This window comes from Dendropsophus ebraccatus, chromosome 4, assembly GCF_027789765.1.
Source record: "Dendropsophus ebraccatus isolate aDenEbr1 chromosome 4, aDenEbr1.pat, whole genome shotgun sequence".
Classification (NCBI taxonomy): domain Eukaryota; kingdom Metazoa; phylum Chordata; class Amphibia; order Anura; family Hylidae; genus Dendropsophus; species Dendropsophus ebraccatus.
Genome location: NC_091457.1, coordinates 116,359,791 through 116,385,063, shown reverse-complemented (window position 1 = coordinate 116,385,063; position 25,273 = coordinate 116,359,791). Strand labels below are relative to the sequence as shown.

Genomic DNA, 25,273 nt, shown 5'->3' with positions numbered 1-25,273 from the left:
AGGTTACAGAGTCGATGTACAGTATAAGAGAGGGGGGATCAAAGAACTGGCGCAACTTCTCCATTCAACTTCTGTTAGAGTACCATAGAGGGAAATGACAGGGATACCAAAGCCCAAGTCATGTGATCCATGTATACATCCCATATATTAAGTAATTTGTCCAGTTTCTCCTTTCTGTCATGGTGGTTACCTTTTGCTCCTAGAGAGTTGTTACTACAGCTGATCGGACATGTTTAGACTTTCTTTCAGGCCTCTCACCCTTGGGGCCTATATAAATCTTAGGACCTCTCCTCTTTTATTACCAACACTGTCGTAGTTTTATGGGCGTCTACTATAGTCCTATAACCTACAGCCATCACCACACCTGTCAGGTGCACCATGGCCTGAAACTAGAGTCATAAAAAGCAACCTGTCTGCTATTAATTCTGGTTATGCCCATCTATCTAAGTCTGTCTATGCTGTCTATCACTAGTCTGCAGATTCAACTCCATACAAATATAAGCAGCCCCCATAGGGGTAGCCACTTTACTATTCATACCCATGAACTGCTCAGTTGTGATTGGAGCCATGTTGCTCGTCCTTTGAGACACATTTATCAAACTCAACATGTTACTGTTGAACACATTGTATTTTCTAGCCTGTAGCTTGCAAAGGCTACACATAGCATAGGGACAGTTATTAGAAGCAATTTGTTCTCCAGTCAAAGTCATGTCAATGAGCCTGTAATTATATCTGCCTCCCCTGCGTTCTTCCCTGCTCTCCCTGTGTCATCAGCCCCATCTCGTGGTCATACATTATAATTACAGCTCACGCTACACTCGCCCTATGACATTCCACATTGCATTCTTACACATTGCCCTGGGGTGAGAAAATTGTGAGTTTGCCATTGCAAGCCCAGAGATCTGATTTTGTATTACAGAGAAGACATGAAGCAGCAGTGAAAACTCCAGACCAGCCACAGATAACTATAAAGAAGAAAGTTTATGTTGATTGGCGCCCAAAAGATGGACCTGCAAGTCTCAAGACACTGCCAAGGTGTGTGCTAGCTCCTTGTGTCTGTCTTCTGCTAGAGCTTACATGCAGTCATCCAGGTAATTGCTATATCTGATACAGGACACTATAGAGAGTATGTCTTATATGTCATACTGCACGGAAATAGATTGTTACTGCTGTGTCATTGTTGATTGTCATTGTCAGGAGATGCATCCTCCTCATCTGATTATTTCTGCAGTGAAAGGTTCACTATTATTGGATTGCATTTATCCCAATATTAATCAGTTCTTGCCTTTTATAATTGGGAGCATTATGTCAGATCCAAGATTCTATTCTATGTTATCACCAGAGGAACAGTAGTGTAATGCTTGAATGGAGCTGAGCTGCAATGCTATATACTGTACAGCTCTTACAGAAGAGTGGTGCTCTTTCTATTATATCAAACCACCAAATAGCTCCTGTGACACCTACTGTGTATCTATCACGGTCATAGTGCCTCTACCAAAGAAAGGTACAACTTGCAGCCCTTCAGCTGTTGCAAAACTACAATGCCCATCATGCCTGCAGAACCAAATGGTGCCCAGACATGAGGGGAATAGTAGTTTTGCAACAACTGGAGGGCTGAGGATTCTACACCTTTGTCCTATCCTCAGCAGATCTACCTTCCCTGTTACACAAACCTGTATCTCCAGGACCCCAATGCATAATCTGCATCAAGTCCCATTTGTAATGATGGTGTCATCTTATTCTTATGTGGCAGGCCCCCTCATGCACCAAGACCATGGGTTTGGTTGCTCCCCCATATCATCTGCCTAGACACAGTGTCCCCTGGACAGCCTGGGTGCCACCAATTCTACAATCACAATGTCCCCAAAGCCCCCACTCCCATGTTATAAAAAAAATGTAAAAGAGTGGACAACTCAGCTGTTACCCCACCATGTCATAAGAGGTCTAAGGCTTGGGCTATATGATCCATTGTGGTAACAAAGTCTATTACTTTCTATAAGTGGTATGACACCATTTTTAAGAGCTGTGATTGCTGTCAATGAAAGTGGGTGTCCATGTTTACACCCAGACCAGAACATGGAAATGTTTACTGCAATGATCTCCAGATTAAACAATCCTCTTCAAGTTGAAAATCTCAACTGCGCACATTTCTCTTCTATCTGGATAATTTGCTACAATGCATCAGTGTAGGTAAAAATTAAAGAAGATTGTCTACAGGGATACTATTGTGTTCAGCATCAGATCTATAGTGGTGTTCACCTTCTTAGTTTTTTTTCACTGACAGCAAGCAGAGATCTTGAATACGCTAAAGAATTGAAACACTTTTCATTATACATCAATTACTATTCTAAGCGGACCCAAAGAGTAATGAGAAATAAAGGATAAGTCCCAGACACAGGATTATGTACGTGTAGGGAAGATCATAAAGCTTCATGGACCTGAACCATCACTGCAGGGGGGATATGTACTTTGCATTTCAGGAGTCATTTGCAGTGAGAGAGCATGAAGCAAGGGAAGACTCTGTTCTGTTTGCCCATATTACTACTATATCTGTGCCAGCAAAGCTCCCCCTCCCCCACTTCCTTTGGAAAAGTTATGGTTAATATTCTGGAGTTCCTCCGCTATTTGCTGCTCTCATTGCTCAGAGTCTCAAGTTCTGAAGCAGCTTCTTAAGACTTGCGTAGATTTTTTTTTTTTACCCTTTAATCAGTTAAATATGCATGTTTTATAGACAAGAGTGGGAGGGCAGAACATTGGGCTCCTATTACACTCCAATCCTAAATGGGGTTGCAGCTTGTCAAGACCATCTAAAGAAACATGTTACATGTGTAATGGAGATTTCTTTGTCTTCATAGGGTCTTTAAACAAGGAGGAGAGTTCTTAAGATGCTTCTGTAATTTCTTAGGAAAGATTCTACAGACAACAATACATTCTGGAGGCTGCAAAACGCAACAGGCTGAGGCTGAAAACTGGTCTGTCCTTTTTGGTCTGGAATTTGCCTTCGATTGAATGGACTTTAATGAACGACAGATTTTATCCATACGCAGAGTCTCAGCATCACACAGACCCTAGAACGGGTTCCAAGCTTAACCACAAGTATCTCCTTTCGTGCAGCCTGTCCTTGTGTTCAGAGAGATGGAGTAAGGAGCCAGGGAAGAAAGCCAAAGAGAGTGACCTGGAGCACAAAGAGAGGTCTTGGCACACTTAGCTTACATGCTTGAGGGAGAAGAACCTTCTTTATCTTATGGATGGTTCATGTTTGGCTGGTTGACAAAGCCAAACACTTTCTCACAGAACTAAAGATCCCCCCTCCATCTCCGAATAGTCCACTAGTGGAATAAGACCTAGAGTGATCTCAAGAATTCCTTTGTGTTTTGTTATTCATTGGCATTGCTCTTGACATCTGGAGCCATTTCTTAAACTGGACTAATCCCTGGTTCCTCTCAGATGTCCTTGGGTAGTCTGCCAACATTTATCTAGAGGAGATCCAGGAAGGAACTGCAGTGTGTTTGGCATCTGCCGGCTAAGAGCTGATACAATGCTGGTCTTAAGGTTCATAGTGGTTGGTGGCATCATGTTTGGAGTGCTTAAGGGATGCCAGATGCCTCAAGATTGGAGACCACAGACTGAAGCCTGTAGAGCGGAACTGGTGGAGACTGTGGTGTTTGCCAAGGTGTTGGCTCTTCATAAGGATAGTTATAGTGTCTACAACTACCTGCCCTGGCAGTACAACTCAGACCTGTTCTATTCTGCAGAGATTGAACTATTGTGTGACCAGGGCTGGGGGAGTATGTTGGAAGTTCCAGCAGGATCCCGACTTAATGTCACAGGACTTGGCTACTTCAACTGTCACTCATACACCGTGATGGAGAACAACTCCTATTACTTTTTTCTAAGGTAACATCGGTCTATTTTATATACATGCCTTAACTAGGACCATAAGGGGCTTAATGTTTTACATGGTTGTAAAATTTATCTGTTATTTATAACATTTTACTTAAAGGGTTTGTATACTTTGCCAATAATCTTGATCATAAATCTTCTAAGTCATGGAGCCGTCTTCTTCTATCATTGTCTAAAAAATTCTATACTCCTATTTCTTATTCAAATCCCATTTCTGGAAAAGCTGGTGGAACATGGGTTGTCTGAATACTTTGTCAGGTTCCTGAATAGCCTATATGCAATAATACATCCCCTATCTCCTATCACTTCATAACTAGACAGATCTGTCATTCATAGCTCTGGAAAAGCTGGGTGACAATGAAATGAAAAATTAGAATGCAATAATGATAGGGTCCTCTTCAGGTGTCATGTAGATGATGTAGTGTCATGTGTCATGGTGTCACTACAAGGTGACAATTTGCTTACAACTGTCAATGCAAGAAACAGTATGTAATTGTAACATTTCACATTATAAGATCACAAAGGAGATTAGTCACGATGACACCTTTGTGTCCTGTTTTGCTGTTTAATGCTATATTTGTACTTTCTATTGTTGTTCACCTTAAAGTGAATATTTGTCCTTGAAGAAGTAAAAAATGGATCCAATATTCTGTTTTTTTAATATAACTTTTCCAGATTTCTTTTTTTAATTCTCTTTTTATAGAAGAATTTAATAAGAAAACCGCTACACAAAGAGAAGACTATAATATAGTCCATTTCCAGTTATGTAATACAGAAAAAATCCCCTACATAAAGTCAATTATCAGTACCCTTATGACTGACTGCGGCCACCACTAGGGGGAGCATATGAGATTACTGCATACTGTTTATACATTGATCTAAATAATAACACTGTATACAGTAAAATCCTAAGCTTCATAAAGCGAATGTACCATCAGGTGCACCATAAGTGGTGCATATAAATAGAACAGCACAGACGCAGGGAAGCCGGTATCACGGTCCTTTTTTATTTTTTTTTAACTGTGCCCTAATTCCTGCACACGTTGCCGGTCTATTACCAAGCACTGGACGGGCCCGCCTCTAGTGCTTTAGCCTAGGCCAGTGCTCATTAATAGACCGGTGCCGTGTGGGGAAACCGGGCCACATTTCAAAAAGCAGGACTGCGGCACCGACTTCGTCCTATTCATATGCAACACTTAAAATGACTGTACCTGATGGTAGATTCTCTTTAGAGGGTTTGTCCATGGAGCAGAATATAACTGATGCCTTTTGTTAATTACTTCTCTTGCCACTTGCAGGGACATTGTGCAGCTATTGGACATTGGATATATATGTATTATATATAAACTCGCCCCCTCACTTGGAAGATATACTTCCAAGATGTAGAAAGAGGGGAAGTGAGAACCAGGGAACAGAAGGCATAGCCATATACTGCTTCCCAGTCTACCCCTTTAAAGAAGTCCAGCCAAAACAAAAAATCCAAGGCTGGTAGGAATGTGTGGGAACATAGTAATAAAGAATCTATACTATACTTACCTGTCCCCGTGTCTCCGCAATGCCATGTCACAGGCCATGTTGCGCGCTTCCAGTTTTATCACGACCCAGTGGAAAGGGACAGCTTAGCCAGTCAGTGAATGCAGCGGTGTCCTGCCCCAGTCACTGATTGGCTGTGCAGGCATTCCTGAGCCAGGTCGTAACATTGCTGGAGTGGGAGATCCGGGACACTACGAGAGCTCCGTGATAGGTGATGCAGGGGGCACAGTATAGATTCTTTATTAGGTTCCTGCACCCCCCGCCGGCCCTGGATTTTTAATTTTGGCGTATCAGATAAGCAAAGACTAGCTTAATGGAACTGAAAACTTTCTTGACAGTAGTATTATTAGTAGTAGTAGTTGGGAGAGTGAATTGCAACAGGGGAACTCTAGTAAACAACCAGTTATTTCTGAGACATGTTTAGAGGTTTTATAAAGCCTTTACATTGTTTCCTCCTTAAAGGGATATTTTCAACCTGCAAAGTTTTCACAGGATACAAAGCTGATCGGTAGGAGTCTGACCACTGAGCCCCCTACTCATCACAAGAACAGAGACAAATGGCCACCAAATCAATGGAACGCACCATGCTGATCTTAGGACAGTTCAGAAGCCCCATAGACAATAAACTAAGAGCTGGCTGCATAATATTTTTGTGGGACAATTTTACTCCGTTCTGACCAGTGGGGGTTTCAGTCAGCAGTCAGGCTCCCACTGATCGGCTTCTTATCCCATCTTCTGAATGTTGTGCATACCCTTTAAAGCCTAGAAGGACGTTTGCTTGGTCATTATCATCTGGTAGACCTATATCTGCCTGCAGATATGGTTTTTAGGCTGCAGACGGCTGATGAGCCCTTGACAGATCACAATATTTAACCTGCTGGGTGGCGATGATCTCATAAACCGTTAAAGCAGAGATTTAATGAAGTGCAACCAATGCAGCTCATAGCAAAGCAACATAAATCCACAGACAGCCCTGGGACTCCCAGTATAGTAAACGTCAGGCTGAATTATCTTAAATGTGATGAGTAACGTCTCAGGCCAAAATTCACAGTCACTGGGAATGTTTTAAGGCTTGTTAACTTAATAGGCCCACAGGGAGGGGACAGCCATCTTGGCTACGGCGCGGTACTGGAAGAACTATTTTCAGTGATCAGGCTTGATTTCTACTGTATTACGTGTAGGACTACAGTAGTAAATGCCCTCCGTAGCTGAAACAGATGCAAGATATAGCCAGGAGAAGCATAAGGCTATGTTCACACTACGTAAAAGTACGGCTGTTGTTGCCATCAGCAACAATGGCCGTACTTTATGCGGAGTGGAACATTGCCTTATCTGCTATGGGATCCTGGGCGGAGTGTATACACATCATATACGCTCCGGCCGGGATCCCATGCGGACCCGCAAATAACTGACATGTCAGTTTTTTGTGGCCACAATTCAGTGAATTGCGGCCGCAGAAAGACCTGTCAGTTCACACAATGAAGCAAGTGGCTCCAGCCGCTTGCTTTATTGTGTCCTATGGGGAGTTCTGATGCGGGTGTGCGCTGATGTGCACACATCAGAACACTGCGGCCTGAAACATCATCAAACCGGTACTTAAGTACTGGCCGGAATGATCTTTGCAGAGACCGGCCGTTCCGTGACCCGGTCGAGTTAAGGAATGGCCGGTCTCTTTACGTTGTGTAAACATAGCCTAAGGCTGTGCTGGGGGAAGTATGTGACTTACTGGTTGGCAGCTCAATTTGACTTATCGCAGGAGACAGGCTCCATTAGAAGTCTATAGAGTCTGTCTACTGCAACAAGATGGATCAACTAGCAAGTCGAGGAGTGAAGTACACAGCTGTGCCCATCTCCTAGCTATATCTACTGATTGGTTCGGGTCACTCCACTGAGCCCCCAACTGATTAAAACTTTTGTGTTTGTCTGATGTTTTGAAAGATTTTTTACATTGACTGTAACACTTTAAAGGAGATTCTAAAATCCGGCAGCAGGCAGTGGCAGGGGGGAAATTAAGTAAAAGTACTAACTAACCTCTCCCCATGTTCGCGGTGAGCGGTGGGACTGGCCGCAGGACCCCCGCCGGAAGGCATTTTCCCCGAGTTCTGATGACATCACGTTTTGGGGGAAAAGGCCTCTCCCGGCTGATGGACTGGCCGCGCAGCCAATCAGTGACTGGAGTGGCATCTCACCCCAGTGGCTGACTGGCTGAGAGGCCAGCCAATCAGCCGGGGCATGATGTGTCAGCTCCAGGGATCCTGGAGCTCAGAAGGCACAGGGAGAGGTAGGTTAGTACTTGCAATCAATTTCCCCCTTGCCTCTGATGGCTGCTGGATTTTATAATCTGCCGACTTCTCCTTCAAAGGGGTATTCCAGCGGGGGGGGGGCAATTTTTTGCTGGGACCGGGGAGGAGGTGGCCCAAGGAAAAGACGTCCACTCACCTCCCCGGTGCCAGCGGCGGGTCCCGCATCATGGCATTCCGGTGCCCGATTCCCGGTCGCTTCTGGGTGTCTGACACGGGCCCGAGACGATACGTCTCAGGTCCGCTCAGCCACTCAGTGACAGGGGCGGGATCTCAGCGGACTTGAAACGGATCCCGCCTCCTTCACTGAGTGGCTGAGCGGACCTGAGACATCACGTGGCTGAAACTGGGTAGGTGAGTGGACGTCTTTTCCCTTGGCCACCTCCTCCCTGGTCCCAGCAAAAAAGTGCCCCCCCCCCCCCCCCGCTGGAGTACCCCTTTAAGTTCATGCAGAGATTCACTTGGTTCTTGGAGTATAATTTATAGTCATCAAGTACTAATGATGTATTTTGTATAATTTACCATTTTATAAAGCGGTATTGTTTTTAGGCAAGTAACCGTCACATTAGCCTTGTGTGTAATCTGAATGCCTGCGGCCTAGACAGAGATGGAGGCCAGTGTGTAAAAATATGGCACATATCCTAAGTGAGAACTTATTGGACCTTATCGAAATAACATGAAAAAGAGCCAACCTCTCCCTGTAGCAGCGTCAGGAGGAATATCAGCCTCAGCTTCCTTCCTACAGGTTGTATAATAAGATCTATAATGAACCCTCTGAGTAATGTGGAACTAAACACCGCCAATGGATTTAAACTTCCTTCTGTGCTAAAAGCTCAGAAAATTCATAAGAGAAAGTGATATCAAATTTGTGTTTAAAAGCATAGAAGCTGAGACAAAAGCCTAAAGCTAAGAGATAAAGTTCTAGATCAGATGTGTCAAACTCAGGCCCTCCAGCTGTTACAAAACTACAATTCCCATCATGCCTGGACAGCCAAAGCTAAAAGATTTGGCTGTCGAGATATGATTGGAATTGTAGTTTTGCAACAGCTGGAGGGCCTGAGTTTGACATCCCTGTTCTAGATTATTGTGTAAAAAGTATGGATTTGGATTTCCTATTGTAAAGTTTCACAGTTTTTGTACGCAAAATGTCAGAAGTTTTCATCAGTAGGACTCTGAGTGCTGAGACCCCCACTGATCCCTTAAAGGGGTACTCTGGTTAAAAAAATATATATAATTTCCTAAACAAAAAAGGCTACTACTGTTTAACCAATATAAATCTCTTTATTATCTCAAGTATCAATAAAATCACAACATGGAGTAAAAATCATGCACGCAAGAAGTACTGTCTAGATATACAAAGATAGTATAGATACAAGCAGTGTATCTATAAGATGTAAAGGTATCCACTACTAGTGTGAACACTGCCCACAAGATGGTATAGGCTAACGCACGTGACTCAGTGACTCCTCTGTGAACAAGCGGTACGCGAAACGTGCGTTAGAGGTGGCAGCACACAGTTATATCAGGTACTGTCTTTCTTTCCCAGTTATTGTATTTTACTATTTTGGAGAACTTTCTCATTACCATCTAGACAATTTTATTCATCTGGGTTTAGTGCAATAGCAGGAGACATTTAAGTGCAATACAGAGCACCAAAGCCAATACCATCTTGTGGGCAGTGTTCACACTAGTAGTGGATACCTTTACATCTTATAGATACACTGCTTGTATCTATACTATCTTTGTATATCTAGACAGTACTTCTTGTGTGCATGATTTTTACTCCATGTTGTGATTTTTTTGATACTTGAGATAATAAAGAGATTTATATTGGTTAAACAGTAGTAGCCTTTTTTGTTTAGGAAATTGTTGACAGTGACCCAGGCAGGTCAGGTGGTCGTTGTAGGATATAAAAAAAATATATATAGTTTTTAACTGAATTGGTATCAGAAAGTTATACAGATTTGTAAACTTCTAAGATTTAAAACGACTCTGTACCCACAATCTGACCCCCCTAAACCGCTTGTACCTTCAGATAGCTGCTTTTAATCCAAGATCTGCCCTGGGGTCCGATCGGCAGGTGATGCAGTCATTGTCCTAAAAAACTACTTTTAAACTTGCAGCCCCGTGCCCAACGGGCGTGGCCTAGATTGTGTATGCATTAGGCTGGCACAACCTCTCTGTCCTCCTCCCTGCCCTCCTCATCATTAGGAATGCAACGTCATGATCCCAGATGAGTGATTGCCCGCCCAACCAATCACTGAATGGGGCAGGACGTGATGTACCTGGTTTACTGCAGAAAATAACAGCCGGCGGCAATTATTGGGACTCCATGGCTACACAATGGAGGCACGAGGAGGGGAGAATTCAACTGTTTTTTTTTTCTCACTAACCCCCGCCTGCCTGCCATTTTTACAGTTTGTGGGACTTCCTCTTTAAAGCAGTAATTACTCAATAGGAACTGTCAATGCAAGGAACAGTATGTAATAGTAACACTTCACATTATAAGATCATAAAGGAGATTAGTCACGATGACACCTTTGTGTCCTGTTTTGCTGTGTAATGCTAAATTTGTACTTTCTATTGTTATTCAGCTTAAAGTGAATGTTCATCCTTGAAGAACTAAAAATTGATCCATTATTCTGCTGAATAATTTTCTTACATAACTTTTCCATTTTATTATTTTCTTTTTATTGAGGAATTTAACAAAAAATATAGTACCAAGAAAACCTCAACGCAAAGAAGTTAGAAGGTTTCTAATACAGAGCTCAATATTCCCCATATAAAATGATATATCCATTAACATTCTGACTGCCTGCAGCCACCACTAGAGGGAGCATAGGAGCTTACAGCATACTGTTTATATGTTGTTCTCAATAATAATACTGTATGCAGCAAACTCCTAAGCTTCCTTAAAGGGTTAGTCCAGGGAGAAGAATAAGGCTGGTGCCTTCTGCTCTCCAGTCTTCACTTCTTTTTTCCTTTTTGAGGGGACATTGTGCACTGTTTGGATATTGGATTTACTGTATATGTAGTGGATATACAGCTGCCCCCTTAAGCTTTGGAAACTTGTGCGAGAATGTTGTACTTTTTATGTGACAACCCTGGCATATCTCGCTGATAAATTCCTCCCATCGTCATTTTTTACCTGTCTACTACTTGCTCTACTTTAAAGGGGTAGTTCTGCAAAAAAAAAAAAAAAAAAAAAAGAAAAAAAAGAAAACTGGTAACAAAAAGTGCCAGAGATTTGTAATTTACTTCTATTAAAAATCTCAAGTCTTCCAGTGCTTATGAGCTGCTGTATGTCCTGCAGGTAAAGATATTCTTTCCAGTCTGGAGAGCAGGAGAGGTTTTCTGTGAGGATTTGCTACTGCTCTGGACAGTTCCTGACAGGGACAGAGGTGGCAGCAGAGAGCACTGTGTCAGACTGGAAAGAATAAGCCACTTCCTGCAGGACATACATAAGCTGATAAGTACTGGAAGGCTTGAGATTTTTTTAATATAAGTAAATTACAAATCTCTGGCACTTTCTGGTTGATTTAAAAGAAAACATTTTTTGGTTAAAAAAAAAACCACACCCTTCAATAAGTAAAGCTAAGCAGAAAAATAAAGGAACGCTCTGCCCCTTCGTGTTAGAGATCTATGAGGGTCTCAGCAGCCGGACACCGCCAATCAAAACTTATGACATGCTGCTTAGTTTCTTTAAATCAATTGGTATTCTATTATGCTGCAGTAGGACATGTATAAACCAGTATATAAGGTAAAATGCATTAAAGGGGTATTCCCATAGCTTTAATCTGTTGCCCACCCATAGCTGTCCATCTTTCCAATATCAATTTATTATGGATTCTGCACGGTTATGCTGTTATCTAGATGCATTCACCCCCACCAAACGCAGAGAATCATCAAATCTCAGTCCAACTCGACACGCTTCCTGCTCCTGGCCCCCACCCTCCGTGTCGGCATCACGTGCTCTCCGTCTCTTCAATGGGCTGGGTAAGCGCTTCTATCCCTGCCTATTGAAGTGAGGGAGGACACTAACAGCTCCTGCTGATCAGTGTTTCCCGACTCCCTCCCCCTAGGTAACCTGTGTGATCCCCGCCCCTGAGCACACCTGTGGCCCCCACATTGTGCCCCCTGACATTGACACCCCCCCCCCCCCCCACCACCCCGCAGCTCAACCATCAACACCCCCCCTCGGGACTCACCCGCGGCACATCCACCTTTCAGGACTCACCCGCAAGTAAGAGCTGACGAACAAGGAGAGAAAGCAGGAGAGAAGGAACCCACTCACGTATAACCAGCGGGGCACCAAGCGAGTAACAACTAGCAGCCTCCAAGGATCCAGGATTAGATAGAGGGGCACCCAGTGAGAGTCCAGCACTACAAAGAGGGCTCACACCTGGGCACCGCTTCACATAGTGGGCCACTAACTGAGCTGACAGCTGCCATAGTGAGGGGCAGCACAGAGTAATCCAGCAGCCACACCAGCCAGGAGCAGCATCAGATTGGGCACCTGCTGAGTGTCCAGCAATACAGCGGGCAGTGAGCACATGGGAGTGAGCATGTCGGGCGGCAGCTTGAAGGGCCGACGGTTGTGGTCCCCGGGGCCCCAGGATGAAAATGCTCCGAGACTATCCCTACGAGCTGGAGGGGCACAGGGCACACCTGCGGCACGACACCTCACCCCCCAAAGAGACTCACCCACTGCAGCTCTTCCCCGGGAATCACCCACAGCGGCATCCCCACCCTGGGACTCACCCATGGCGGCACCCCCCCGGGGCTCACCCGCGCCAACCCCCCCCTCACTCACTCAGCTCTGCTATGCCGCTCATCCATCTCAGCTATGCAGCTCACTCAACTCTGCTATGCAGCTCACTCAACTTTGCAGCTCACTCAACTCTGCTATGCAACTCATTCAACTCTGCTATGTCACTCACTCAACTCTGCTATGTCACTCACTCAACTCTGCAGCTGCAACTCACTCAACTCTGCTATGCAACTCACTCAACTCTGCTATGTCACTCACTCACTATATCTTGTGAATAACAGCTCTGCTACATCATGGACCAATCAGGCATAAGCATTACATGATGGGAGATGTAGTCTTCTGGCCGGCGCCATTTTGGATATATTTCAGCTGTTTAAAAAACTTGTAACTATGGAACGGAAGCAGCTAGAAAGACGGGAGACAGCTTAAAATTCTCAGGGGCACTTGGTGAGTGGGACCAGCTGGGGGGCATTTTATTTTTTAGCTCTTGGGGGGAATACCCCTTTAAGTAGACAGTATCACCCACAGCCTTCTTTCTGTACTCTGCACTTTTCTTTTCTGTTGCTGCACTTATATATATAGAAGAGGGAATTATAAAGGTATCAGTTTACCTGCATAATGTAGAGTTTATTGATTTCTTTGTGAATTTTTCGGTGTCTGACTCATGTGTTATGCTGAGTTGTTTGTAGTTTATGTCTATGTATTCTCAGCTGTGCCTTAAAAGTTACCATAGAACCCCCTAGTGACCCCTCGGGCAGGTTTAGCACCAGGAACATATCAGAAATGGTGTCTTTAATCATTCCATGTGTATGTGTATTTATATTGTATATTTACAGTAGGGGGGAGGTTTATGTTATCCATTGTGTGATACTCATCGCTGGGCCCCCATAGTTAGTTTTCATTGTGGGTAAGCCTATTATACTGTAACATAAAACAGCACATACAGATTCCGTGATGCGTCATAAGGGGGAAGCAGCCTGGTCTGACAGGGGGACAACTCTAGGGAGCTCGGTCAGGATGATGCATGTACCGTATATAATCTGGTACCAGTGATCAAACTATTTTTGGGTCTTACAGCTGTCACTTCTATTAAAACCTTATTTTTGCTAAAGTTTTTTCTCTTCAGCTTTTTTCTAAAAAGAAAAAAAAATACATGGTGTGCTGATATAATGTAGTTCACTAGTGTCAGTCCTAAGGGAGAAAATGTCTAGTTTCTTAGAAATAAGTGTAGCCAATCTAACTGCACAGAATAAGGATCAAGCGTGGACTTTTATATCATTGTACTGTATGGACCGTGACAAGTTCAGTTGAGTTCTGGGGAAATAAGCTTTAAAGGGGTTGTCCAGCGAAAATCTTTTTCTTTCAAATCAACAGGTTTTAGAAAGTTTTATAGGTTTGCAATTTACTTCTATTCAAAAATCTCAAGTCTTCCCATATTTATCAGCTGCTGTATGTCCTGCAGGAATTGTTTTCTTTTTAGTCTGACACAGTGCTCTCTGCTGACATCTCTGTCCAAGACAGGAACTTACCAGAGCAGGAGAGGTTTTCTATGGGAATCTGCTACTGCTCTGCACAGTAGCAGACAGACAGACAGACAGACAGAGATGGCAGTACAGAGCACTGTGTCAGACTGAGAAGAATACACCATGTCCTGCAGGACATACAGCACCTGATAAGTACTGGAAGACTTGAGATTTTTTAAATAGTATTACATGACAAATCTATATAATTTTCTGAAACCAGTTGATTTGAAAGAAAGATATTTTAGCTGGTGTACCCATTTAAAGGGGCTATCCTGCATTAGAAAAACATGGCCACTTTCTTCCAGAGAAAGCACCACTCTTATCTTTAGTTCAGGTGTGGCTTGCAATTAAGCTCTATAAACTTTAATAGAACTGAGTTGCAAAAACTACACCAAACTGGAGACAAGAGTGGTGCTGTCCTTGAAAGAAAGTGGCCATGTTTTTCTAAAGCTGGACACCCCCAAGGGGTATTCCATGAAAAATTTACTATTTTTCTGTAGAAAATCACAGGGGTCCAGTGCTCTTCTGGCATACTCAGCTCTTTCCATCGTTTCATAGGACATAACACAGGCGGTGGGGCCCAATATGGAGATTGGTGGGTGGTACAGAAGTCAGACCCCCCCCCCACGATTTCCTACTTTTCGCCTTTCCTGTGCAGAAAAGTTATTTTTTCTTGGAATACCCCTTTAAAGCCATTAAAGGTAAAAAAAAAATGCTGGTGTCAGAAAGTTATGCAAATTTACTAATGACTTCTATTTAAAAATCCAATACTTGTCAGTTGCTGTATGTTCTGCAGTAAGTGGTGTTTTCTTTTCAGTCTGACACAGTTCTCTCTGCTGCCATGAAGCAAAAGTTCATCCATCTGACCTGCTGGGTGCTCGATCAGAAGGTTTCTCAGTCCTCAGTCCACACAGTATGAAACAAACAGAAGAAGAGGGTCTGCACTTTCAAGATAAAACTTTGTGTTTATTCAAAATCCATTAAATGTCCATGTCATACAAATCCACAATCAAATCCAAATGGATGCACGATCTGACACTTTTCTGGCCAGGTGGCCCTTAATCAGGATCTGTCCAAAGCAGAGAAGGTTTTCTAGGAGATTTGCTGTCAGTTTCTGTCACAGACAGAGGTGGCAGCAGAGAGCACTGTGTCCAACGGGAACAAATACACCACCTCCTGCAGGGCATACAGCAGCTGATAAGTACTGAAAGACTTGAGATTTTTAAATAGAAGTATTTTACAAATCTGTATAATTTTCTGACACCAGTTGATTTGAAAAAAAAATTCCGCCAGAGTAATGTACATCTTGATGATGTGATGCGAAGACCATAGAGCGTGCAGACATTTAGGAGACTGGACACTAAGTCTAGCTGACAGCGCCCATCTTAATATTTAACCCAATACTTTGGATCAAAGGTAAAACAACTTTGCAAAATAAAAAGCTGATAAATCCCTCAGGAATGCAGCATAATCCTATGGCTGGAGGGTGGACAGGACAGCCGTGTCCTACAGATGCACAGGAGACCTAATGGATGCAGTACCTAGCTAGAGATGGAAGAACTGTAGAGATGGAAGTGCTCTTTATTTACACAAGGGGCTGGTGAACTCTGCAGCTGCCAGGACATGCTGGGAGTTGTAGTTTCACAACAGTCACATTATTTCTGTAAACTGCATAATGAACAGTATGTAATGTATAGTTGTGATTGTTTCATACTAGTTGTGGTGTTATAGATGGGAAGCAGTATTGTAATAGGTAAAGTCTTGTGTATAAGGAGAAGTATTGATAGTAGTTATATTCTTGTACATAGGAGAAGTATTGATAGTAGTTATATTCTTGTATATAGGAGCAGTATTATAGTAGTTATATTCCTGGATATAGGAGCAGTATTATAGTAGTTATATTCTTGTATATAGGAGCAGTATTATAGTAGTTATATTCCTGTATAAAGGAGCAGTATTATAGTAGTTATATTCTTGTATATAGGAGCAGTATTATAGTAGTTATATTCTTGTATATAGGAGCAGTATTATAGTAGTTATATTCCTGTATATAGGAGCAGTATTATAGTAGTTATATTCTTGTATATAGGAGCAGTATTATAGTAGTTATATTCCTGTATATAGGAGCAGTATTATAGTAGTTATATTCTTGTAGATAGGAGGCAGTATTATAGTAGTTATATCCTTGTATATAGGGGGCAGTATTATAGTAGATATATTATTGTACATAGGAGCAGTATTATAGTAGTTATATTCTTGTACATAGGAACAGTATTATAGTATATTCTTGTACATAGGAACAGTATTATAGTAGTTATATTCTTGTACATAAGAGCAGTATTATAGTAGTTATATTCTTGTACATAGGAACAGTATTATAGTAGATATATTCTTATACATTGGAGCAGTATTATAGTAGTTATATTCTTGTACATAGGAGCAGTATTAAAGTAGTTATATTCTTGTACATAGGAGCAGTATTATAGTAGTTATATTCTTGTACATAGGAGCAGTATTATAGTAGTTATATTCTTGTACATAGGGAGCAGTGTTATAGTAGTTATATTCTTGTACATAGGAGGCAGTAATATAGTAGTTATATTCTTGTACATAGGGAGCAGTGTTATAGTAGTTATATTCTTGTACATTGGGAGCAGTATTCTAACTACTATAATACTGCCCCCTATATACAAGAATATAACTACTATACTACTGCTCCCTATATACAAGAATATAACTACTATAATACTGCCCTATGTACAAGAATATAACTACTATAAAACTGCCCCCTATGTACAAGACTATAACTACTATAATAGCACAAGCCTTTGAGTCAGGAAAATAGAAGCCAGCGGCACTCACCAGGTTTCTGCAGCAGTTGGTTTACTGTCAAGATGCCATCATGCAGGTTGTTCAGGGAAGGGAGAGACAGGTCCAAAGGTGCTATGCACCGTGGCTACAGCCATTTCGCGGGCTAACTTTCCCGCTTCAACTGGCCATAACTACTATAATGCTGCCCCTATGTACAAGAATATACCTACTATAATTACAGTCAGAGAACGAATTCATGCACTCACCAAGTCTGTAGTCAGTCAGTACATGAATTCGTTCTCTGACTGTAATCATTATGTCTCCTTTTCTGCTCATGCACTCTGGTTGTATGCCTACATATATCCTGTAGTCCAAATAGCCATCTACATGCAACTATTCCTGTGGCTGATTTAGTGGTAGTGCAGGCTTCTGTCTCTACCCGCATACAACTACAGTACTATAATACTGCTCCTATGTACAAGAAAACAATTACTATAATACTGCACCCTATGTTCAAGAATATAACTACTATAATATTGCCTCTACATACAAGAATATACCTACTATAATTTGATGTTTTTTTTATATGCAGCCGAGAGGCATTAGTGTCAGCCATAGGTGTGAGGTGCAGCGCTTCTTTTTCTCCTGGATCGTATACCTACTATAATACTGCTCCCTATGTACAAGAATATACCTACTATAATACTGCCCCCTATGTACAAGACTATAACTACTATAATACAGATCCTATATACAAAAATATAACTACTATAATACTGCCACCTATGTACAAGAATATAGTAGTTGTATTCTTGTATATAGGAGACAGTATTATAGTAGTTATATTCTTGTATATAGGGAGCAGTAGTATAGTAGTTATATTCTTGTACATTGGAGCAGTATTATAGTAGTTATATTCTTGTACATGGGGGGAAGTGTTATAGTTGTTATAATTCCTTGTACGTAAGAGCATCATTCTTGTCCATAGACAAATGACCAAAATGACATCAGTTTGGGTACAATAATACATAATTTGCCACTTCCACTTGTGCACAATACTCAGTGCTTCTTTTCTTCCCCTTTGGCTCCTGTATGTTCTGTTTCCCATCAGTATAGAATTGCTGTATTCAATCTCTGGGCAGGAAGCAGTGCTTGGCTCCCTCTGGGACTCCTTATGACTTGCAGGTTGATACATAACACATTTCTGCACTGAGAATGTGCCTGTCTGTGTGTGTGCCGGCCATGTATCTCAGCCTTCACTTTTGTGCCAGACAAAATAAAGAGCTGGAATTACCAGAAACTCTGTGTGTTAGAATATGCAGGAAACTTGGACTGTTATTGTGTGGCAAAAGTTTTACTGATTTCTGGATTTGGAAGCTAGGCGGAACTGTGGCTATAGTCATCCTGGAATATGAGCTGTGTTATGCCACATAACCCTGCAACCAATGTATACAGAACCATCTTACGTTGGTCTGGTCAACTCCAGCAGCTGGATCGGTTCTGTGATGCTATCTCTTGTCTTGTCTTGTGTAATAGAAGACAACGATCAGCCAACATGCACGATGTAGGCTGATCGTTGTCTTTCAGTGTCTTTCAACATGTTGAAAGACCAACTGTCTAGACAGCAGGGATATGCTGCTGTTGCTCCACGCAATAGCAGTGGCAGCAGACCACCGCCATCTTCTATGGGCTGCCCGGACGATCTAGTGATCACCTAGGTGCCCCCCCTGCAGCTCCCCGACTCTTACCTGCTTGCTGCCGCCGTGTATATTAGCGCTGGCAGCGAGCGGGGAACGAGGAGCAAGATAGTGCTGGCCTGACAGGTTGGCACTCGCTTGCTCCCTCTCATCGCCCTGTGTAATAGGGGCTTTAGTCATTCCTCTGCGTTTTCCTAGCAGGCACTGATGTTGATTTTCCTCTGGAGGCCACACACATTAGCACCACGGCTACCATTAAACTCTACCTGATCTCCCCTAGTGGGTCGAGGCAAGGGCATAGCTATAAATGGTGCAGAATTAGAAGTCCTACCTGGCTCTGGTGCCCGAGGGAGCCTAAACATCTGCCACATTACAAGAAACTAGCATTATAAATAGCAGATGGTAGGTGGGGCAGATATTGTATTGTGGCCCAGGAGCTCCCGGGTACACCTCTGAGTCAAGGTGATTTAAAGTCAAGGAATTATGACACAGGAAAGTCCCCAAAGATGTCTAGAGGACTTTTTTGAGCACAGTGGATGTTGGAAATGCTTCACAATTTAACATATGTAATGGCCGTCACCTACCATGTGCCATTGAGTCCTGATAAGTATACAACATAAACCCTCAGGCACCATGGCTCGGGTTACAAAAATACCTTGTTTGTGAATTTCACATCTTAAAATCAACTTTTATTAACACTATTAAAAGTAAGTGCAGTAAAAAAACTTAAGAAAAATATGACCCTTTTGTGCCGATAATATTATAATATTAAGATTTACTTGAGATCTTCTTTCTAAGTGCAATAGTACAATGGTAAATTGCTTGCCATGTCTGCAGTACAACACACTGTAAGCAGAGGCACACAACAGATTGCTATTTAAAATAGAAAATCAATGCAATGAAGTAAAGGGTTTTTTTTTTGTTTTTCTTTCCACTGCACTTACTTTTAATAGTATTATTAAAAGTTAAGATTTTGTAGCGCACGTACTTTCTATCTAGGAGTCCTCATGGGGGTTCTCCCAATGCTCCCAGACCAGAAGCCATTGGAATTCTTTTCCTTGGAGTGTTTATTATCCCAGAGATTCAGATCTTGACACAGCTGAACTACTGGGATGAGGGACTCCTGTTTTTCAGCACTTGCCACCTAAAGAAAGATGATGTTACAAATAGTATTAAAGTTCCGTTTGTACAATGGGCATTCTAGTCTAATATCTCATCTGTTCTTTTCATTAGGATGGATGAAAATTATAATCTCCTTCCACATGGAGTCAATTTTCAAGATCCCATCTTTCCAAACACACCAGAAAACAATCGCATATTTGCAAGTATATTCCAGTTCTCCAACTGTGTAGCTGGAATAGATCCACAGATCTACTCCCCAGACTGGGAAGCTCAAGAGGACAGCAGGGTGAGGGGACGCACATCTGCTCTGTCAGTCATGTCGTACTTTCAGTCTTGTGCCATATTGCTTTTATGTTGTCTTTATGTTTCTGCCTCTTGGTTCATTGGTTTTTTATCTTCATCGAATTTTTTTTCCTTATCCCAGTCTCAGTCAAGACTCATTTGATGTAATAAATACCATTGACTTCTCCAGCTGCTTAACACATTTCATAGAGTCTTCTTCAGCTTTTTGATACTTAAATTTATCTCTACAATTTTATTGCTTACCACCTTCATTCAGTCCTCTTTACCTTCTTAAAACTTGATACTCTGACTTCTTAATACATTTAACTTCATGCAGTCTTCTCCTTGTAATACTTCATGGGGTCTTGTCATACAACACATATGGTCACATATAATTTGTACACTTGATAAAAGACATATGGCTATTCGGTTCAGCCAAGGGCAAGAAGAAAATGAAGATACAGGGATGGTCATGTGTAACTTTAGAGCTTTGTTTCCTTCTATTGAACCAGTGTAAGGTAAGAAACCCAGAAGGCATTAACCAGTCAGTTCTAAATTGTCTAATTTCTCTCCTCATCCTGAGTAATAATCTGACTTTTTACGTCAGTGCTTTTTTTTACTGTCCCTTTTTTTAAGGTTTTACATGACACAGCTTTTCACTACATCTCTGTAGTTTATAAAAAGGAAATAAATTTAATTCTGTTAAATGGGTAGGAACATAGAAGATTGTCCCTCTTAGTATTTCCCTTCTTATTATCTTAGGATTCCAAGGGTATTCTAAGTTGTATGTTTTATGTAAGAATGTGCTCGGCCTAGGGGAAAACTCATCTGAGAGGGCAATACCACATGCTATACTGACTTCCAAAAACAGGAAGCACTGTTCAATGTGACTGGGAATACAGCAGCAGCTGGAGGAGCGGGGAAGGTAAGTATATATGTTTTATGTTTTCCCTAGTATGAGCACATTTTGTATTAAAAAAACTCAGAATACCCCTTTAAGATTTCCTTAAAACTAATACACTCCATTTCCCTAATTAGTTTAGCTGCACCTCACTGTACCTTTTCAAGCTCCAGTACCCAGAATAGCAATGTCCCTTGTCCCAGGTCCATGGTCCTAATACATGACAATATCCTTCTGGCCTTAGAAGCAACTGATTGACATTTCATACAGTTTTTTCTAGCTTCTTTAACTTTAACACACTCTTTCCGAACAAGATTCTTGTCAAACAACACCAGAGTTTGATGCCTTTCTTTTATAGTGTCAGATACAGTTCGTAGATCTTATTCCCATTTTCCTTTGTCTTCTATAAATGTACAACACATGACACATTTCCAGAATATTTAAGTCACCTACTGGAATGTGGATTCTCTAAGCCATAACCCATATAACACAGGTGGGAATATCATGCATTGTAATCAGAAAGAAAACCAGGAAAGTAAGCAGGTGATAGCCAGAAGTCAGAGCCAGGAGAAGAACAGTATATACCAGGCAAACAATCCACTGACAAGACAGGGGTATAGTCTGGAATAGTGTCCAGTGGATCTGTCAAATTATTTGGGTTCAACAACGTTATCCAAACGCAACCACTCAGTCTTTGATTCCTCGCGGCTGTAGAAGTTGGATGCCACCCGAGGCAGTCCTGGAAAACATGGACACAGCCATAGGCTTCCCTAGGGCAGCATCCAACCTCTGCATATGGATAAACTGCAGAAGCCATCACTTGCTTCCAATAAAATCCATTTATTGAAGATCCATCATCCATAAAATCAATTCTAGAAACGTCCAAAATCCCAAAACATGCAGGATACACAACCTAACCTCTGCACCTGCGGGGAATCAAACGACGAGTGGTCGGGTTCAGATAACGTTGCAGATCTCAAATTTTTTGACACTAGTCAGGAACAAAGTCTATGTCAGGGTCAATTTCAGAATTCAAATACCATAGCAATATACACAAAAAGGAACCAAGATAGGCCCGCCTTTATCACCAAGCAGTATGCTAGAGCCCTAATTACCATTTAAATAGTCCCCAAGGATCTGGAGGTATCTTCAGGTCCTAGGTAGCCTTGGCAACCCCATCCCACCATGCAGGTACAGAAGGAATGCCAATCCAGAATGGTAAGGGAAGTGGATAAGAGACATCATTGGAACAGAAGAGGCGCCCAGTTGCCTAGTAACCAACCATCAGGGAGCTGCAATCGGTGAATAAAACAGGCTCTTAAAACTTGACACATCTTATAAGGGTCCTAACAAACCACAAGATTTAACACATTTTATAGGCTCTTCTTCAAATACCTGATACATTTCTTGAGGATATCAACCTCTTGACACTTTATAAAATTAAATCCAACTTTACAATATCTTAAGAATTCTAAGTGTGAAATATATGTATAAATGATGGGATTTTCTCCGGCTTCTTAAGATAAAGTATATTTCATATAGGATTATCCAGTATTATCTTAATGCTCAACTCCATACATTGTGTCTTATAACACATGTTGACAATACACCGAGGCTTCTCCAATGAGCAACCCCAATTTGGCGCATTATTACATGTCATCTTCTTAAGATGGTGATATTATAACTATGTGTCTAACATCTATCTAATATCTAAATAATTCTCTTTTTTAAGTTGATGTGTGACTCAGTACAGAGAGCCTTATTAGAGGAGGAGGAACGCTCAAAAACCTTATCCCAAAAGGTCCGGTTCTTGGAAAAAGCAAATGCACATCTTCGAGAGAAGGTAAAAAACCTAAAACGAGCCTTACGTCAGGCAACAGAGGACGATAAGAAAGATGTCCTATCAAAGCACATCTTGGAAAAAGACAAAAGTCTTCAGAAAGAAAACCCAAAACAGACCAACCACAAGAAAATCATGTCCAGGCCAACTAAGAAGGCAACTGGGAACAAGATGGATTCTTAATCAGGTCCAATCCTATAAAATCTTGTTATGAAGGAACATGGTACCAAGTAGCACTGAATTCTGGTGACTCAATGAACGCAATGATGCTTTGATAAATCTGCTATGCTTTCTCTGCAGAAAATGTATAAAAAAACAGTATTATAAGTCGTAAGTATACATCATGCATGAAAGAGCTTATTAATATGGTACGTATTAAGGTAGACCACCAGTAATTCGGTTCATCTTAATGTAATATGGGCCATAGGCCCTCATAAGGTTACGGGAATAACAGCAGAAGCTTATGCTCATATTGCAAACCATACAAATACATCTTCCTTTATACTTTCTTCATGTAAATACATAGATATAGGATCCTACAGCTAATGTATAGTCCCTTCTCAGTATGTCATGTTATATGGCTGCATCTAAAGATGTAAAATCTAGAACTCAACTGAAGTAAACAGAAAATAAATCAATATAGGGTTCTATGGTGATCTAAGAAGAACAGTGGATGTTGGGTTTTGAAATCACAATATTAATTTACAATGCTGCCCAATATTATAATTGAAACCGCCCTTTTTTCTTTATTTCTCTTGTTTATTTGCCATTGTGTATGCCATGTATCCAATAACTTTTCAATAATACATAAATGTAACAGTAAATAACCCAAAACCTTAATGTATACATTGTAAATAACGAATAAACAATAAACTCAGCAAGATCAGTAAAGATCAGTAAGAAAACAGGAATTGTAATGGTGTCCTATGGTGTCAGTGGTCTTCATGTTTTAAGATTAGAAAAAGATGCTAAATCAGTAATTGGTTGTGTGTCTGGTGAATGGGGATAAGTAGCAATACCCCACATAGCCTGTGGTGTGGACAGATATGGCGCAGTTTTTAGATTAATGCATCATAATTTTTCTAGTTCCGTACAACCCCTTTAAATTTGTGGAAAATGTAAACATTCCTGACAACCTCCACCCCCTTCATCAACAGCTGATTTTTGATTGGTCACTAGCAGCTCCCCTCCCAACCTTACAATGTTCTACACAACAGAAATTTGAAGCATACTTATTTAAAGGGAACCCGTCACCCCGTCACCCGAGGCAGAGCTCGCCTGACCCCCGGTAGAGCCCCCAATACTTACCCTCTCCAGCCAGTCCCGTTCTTGAGACCAGTCCTGATAGGAGCAAATCAGCAGTTTTTTCCTATGGACGTCATTGAGCACGCAGTAATTTCTCCATGGCAGGATCGGCTTTCGGAGCGGGGCGGGCATCGGCAGGAGGGTGTAAGTATCGGGTGCTCTACCGGTAGGTCGGGCGGGCTCTGCCCCAGGTGCGGGGGTGACAGGTTCCCTTTAACTTTAATAAAATAAATGTATATATATATATATATTGATTGTTTTTACATCATTTTATGTTGAGTGGCAGAATGGGTGACACAAGCCTCTCTGTTGCCACCAACGCTGGTGCCAGGTATTGCAGGGCTGTTGGTACAGAGCAGGGTCAATGGTAAGTAAATACCGACATATTTGTGGCTTAGAACACACCCTTAAATCTAGTTCTTTGCAGCCATGCAACCTTAACCACATAGCTGAATGGTTAGACTACACAGGCTCTGTTTGTAGTCTGTGACCATGGAGACACATAGATGTGTGTAGCAGCTGTAGACACAAGACTGGTAAGAGATTTTTAATTAAACCTGTTAGCAAAGTAGTTTCATTCTTTATTTTGGATGCCTTGATACAATTGAAAATTGTTACAGCAGCTTATATACCCCCACAGAGTTCTAGAATAAGTACATATTTCAGGGATGGGTCACATTGTTAAATTGAAAATACAAAATAAAATAGATGGAAATAGCATAAAACCTAAAATTACAGGTTGATAGATGTGAGCAGATGGTTTTTCATGGAAATTTTCATGGCCTAGAAAATAAGTAACTTTGTACTGACATGGAACAAGAGATCTGAGAAAATTGGCTTTTTTTTAGGTGGTTAGCTCCGTCGTCACAGTGTATTATATTTTCATGTGGTTACACAACCTCTGCCGCAGTTATCATTATATTACTAAGAATAGGGCGTTTCATGTGCGCAGTAACCGGATCTCACATTCTTTCTGCTCCTAATGGAAAATACAGAACCTGTGTATGAGCTAAAGGGCAGCAAAAATAGGTCAACACTGTACTTCTATAATGGGACGAAAAAAACTCTCACAGGAGTTTCACAGCTTCCTATAGATCACAGCATTTCTATGTGTGTACCCACAGCTTAGTGACCGTAATCATATATAATTATAGTACCTATATTCTTGTACATAGGGGGCAGTATTATAGTAGTTATAGTTTTGTACATAGGAGCAGTATTATAGTACCTATTTTCTTGTACATAGGGGGCAGTATTATAGTAGTTATAGTTTTGTACATATGAG

The 25,273-nt window shown here is 41.5% G+C and overlaps 1 protein-coding gene across 3 annotated transcripts; it reads left to right on the top strand.

The window, feature by feature from the left end:
• Nucleotides 1-930: 930 nt before the first annotated feature.
• On the top strand, nt 931-23,417 carry LOC138789894 (coiled-coil domain-containing protein 3-like). Of its 3 annotated transcripts, none has more exons than XM_069968749.1 (4): nt 931-1,035; nt 2,856-3,897; nt 19,772-19,946; nt 22,576-23,417. In XM_069968749.1, the coding sequence occupies exons 2-4, from the start codon at nt 3,539-3,541 to the stop codon at nt 22,864-22,866; spliced, it is 825 nt and encodes a 274-aa protein (XP_069824850.1). In that variant the 5' UTR covers nt 931-1,035; nt 2,856-3,538; the 3' UTR covers nt 22,867-23,417. The 3 variants fall into 3 exon arrangements, with proteins under 3 accessions (XP_069824850.1, XP_069824851.1, XP_069824852.1); XM_069968750.1 differs by having other exon boundaries at nt 931-1,091; XM_069968751.1 differs by lacking the exon at nt 931-1,035 and having other exon boundaries at nt 2,812-3,897.
• The last annotated feature ends 1,856 nt before the right edge of the window (nt 23,418-25,273 follow it).